This window comes from Perkinsus marinus (assembly GCF_000006405.1).
Source record: "Perkinsus marinus ATCC 50983 genomic scaffold scf_1104296948766, whole genome shotgun sequence".
NCBI lineage: Eukaryota > Perkinsozoa > Perkinsida > Perkinsidae > Perkinsus > Perkinsus marinus.
This window is the reverse complement of record NW_003210080.1, coordinates 1-1,512: the sequence shown is the minus strand read 5'-3', so window position 1 is coordinate 1,512 and position 1,512 is coordinate 1. Positions and strand designations below refer to the sequence as shown.

At 51.6% G+C, this 1,512-nt stretch overlaps 1 protein-coding gene across 1 annotated transcript; it reads right to left on the bottom strand.

Annotated features, from left to right (window-relative positions):
- Positions 1–638: 638 nt before the first annotated feature.
- On the bottom strand, positions 639–1,135 carry Pmar_PMAR027974 (hypothetical protein; the record flags this gene model as incomplete). Its single annotated transcript, XM_002778549.1, has 3 exons — positions 639–810; positions 859–1,016; positions 1,058–1,135. 3 exons carry the CDS (start codon positions 1,133–1,135, stop codon positions 639–641), a joined length of 408 nt encoding a protein of 135 aa, XP_002778595.1.
- Between the last annotated feature and the right edge of the window lie 377 nt (positions 1,136–1,512).

Genomic DNA, 1,512 nt, shown 5'->3' with positions numbered 1-1,512 from the left:
CACTGTGAGACCTACAGTATATCGGCTAGTAGGCATATTGCTAGTAGCAATCAACCACCACAAGACATGGTTATCGAGTTCAATCCTTTATATAGGATGAAACGTAAGGGCGGCTACTCATCGCCGCAGTGCGGATTACACGCAGAAGTGCCAATTTTCATGTAAATGCAAGAAAGCCGCATATTTAGACCACCGCATATCCCGTGTAATGCCGAAACGCTGGACTGAACTCGGGAAAAATGTGGGAAAAATGTGGGAAATTTCCGGGAAGTATGGGAAATGGGAAAAATCGCTTTTTTCCCAAAACGGACAAACCCTGATCTCAACTGAGACGACCGAGAAGCTGGTCCAGCCCGTCCTCAACTTACACGGGCTCTCGCTCCTTGTCGACTCCACTTTTTTTGAGCTTCTGCTGTCTCGGATTCCTCATCACTGTGTGATATTATCAACTTCATAGAACTCTCACTGCGTGATGAGAGTACCCCCCTCTGTGACGGAGGCTCCGTCTTGACCCTGGAATATACAAATGCCCGCACCAATGAGGAAATCATCATCACTACGCCGTCGACTCCCCTTCTCGTTCTTCGTGACTTTGTACCTGTACTATCTACCATAACCCCACGCTGAAAACACTCTGATTATCGCGACAGGGGGCACTTCTCCCAAATTTTGCGCAGCCCCTCGGCGTCCATCTCCATGTCGACCTCCTCTCTCCTCTTGCGTCCACTCAAAGACACAGTCTCTTCCCTCAGCACAGAAGCCTTGCCAAGACCAACTACCCAGCTGATATGCTTCATTGAGTCCGCAAACCTGATGAAGCCATCCCTAACATGGTGTACGACAGTCCGATCGCCGAACCTTGTGAGCTCATCAGAGCCGACCTCCTCAACGCTCGGTCGGATAATCCTCATGTCGACACTGACGAACACCCGCGGGAGTTGCTCCTTGCCGAGGCCCTCAAGAATAAGAGGTCGGCCATCACCCACTGTGGGGTTCGGCGGCCTCAAAACCATCGACTGAAATGACCCCTCGGGGTGATCCTCCTGAGCATACTTACCAAAGCCACAGTAGGAACCTCTTCTCTCTTCAATCGCTCCAATAGATCCTCCAGCCCCAGACCACACTCAGCTCTCATGGCCGTTGACTCCTGGTCTTCCCCTACCCCTACCGCAATTCGCAGCCGTGGGTCGACATCAACGACGTGGGGCGGCTTTGAACGCACTATAGTCCTGTGGACAGCAGCTCTCTTGACACCGTATGTGTATGGACTACATAACAAGACCTTCATCCATCTTGAAATCATTCCATTCCTCGCAATCCCCACATATCGATTGCCTCCATTCGCCCAACGTGGTCTTCGCCTCAACGACCGAGAGCCAGACCAAATCCCCTCCTGTGTGACACATTCGTTCGAGCCAATCGGCGGCATTTCTAATTCCATGCACTCAGAACCGCAGCAAAATCACGACCTGATAAGGCATACTGCACTTCCCCCTAAGAGGTCCTCACAGC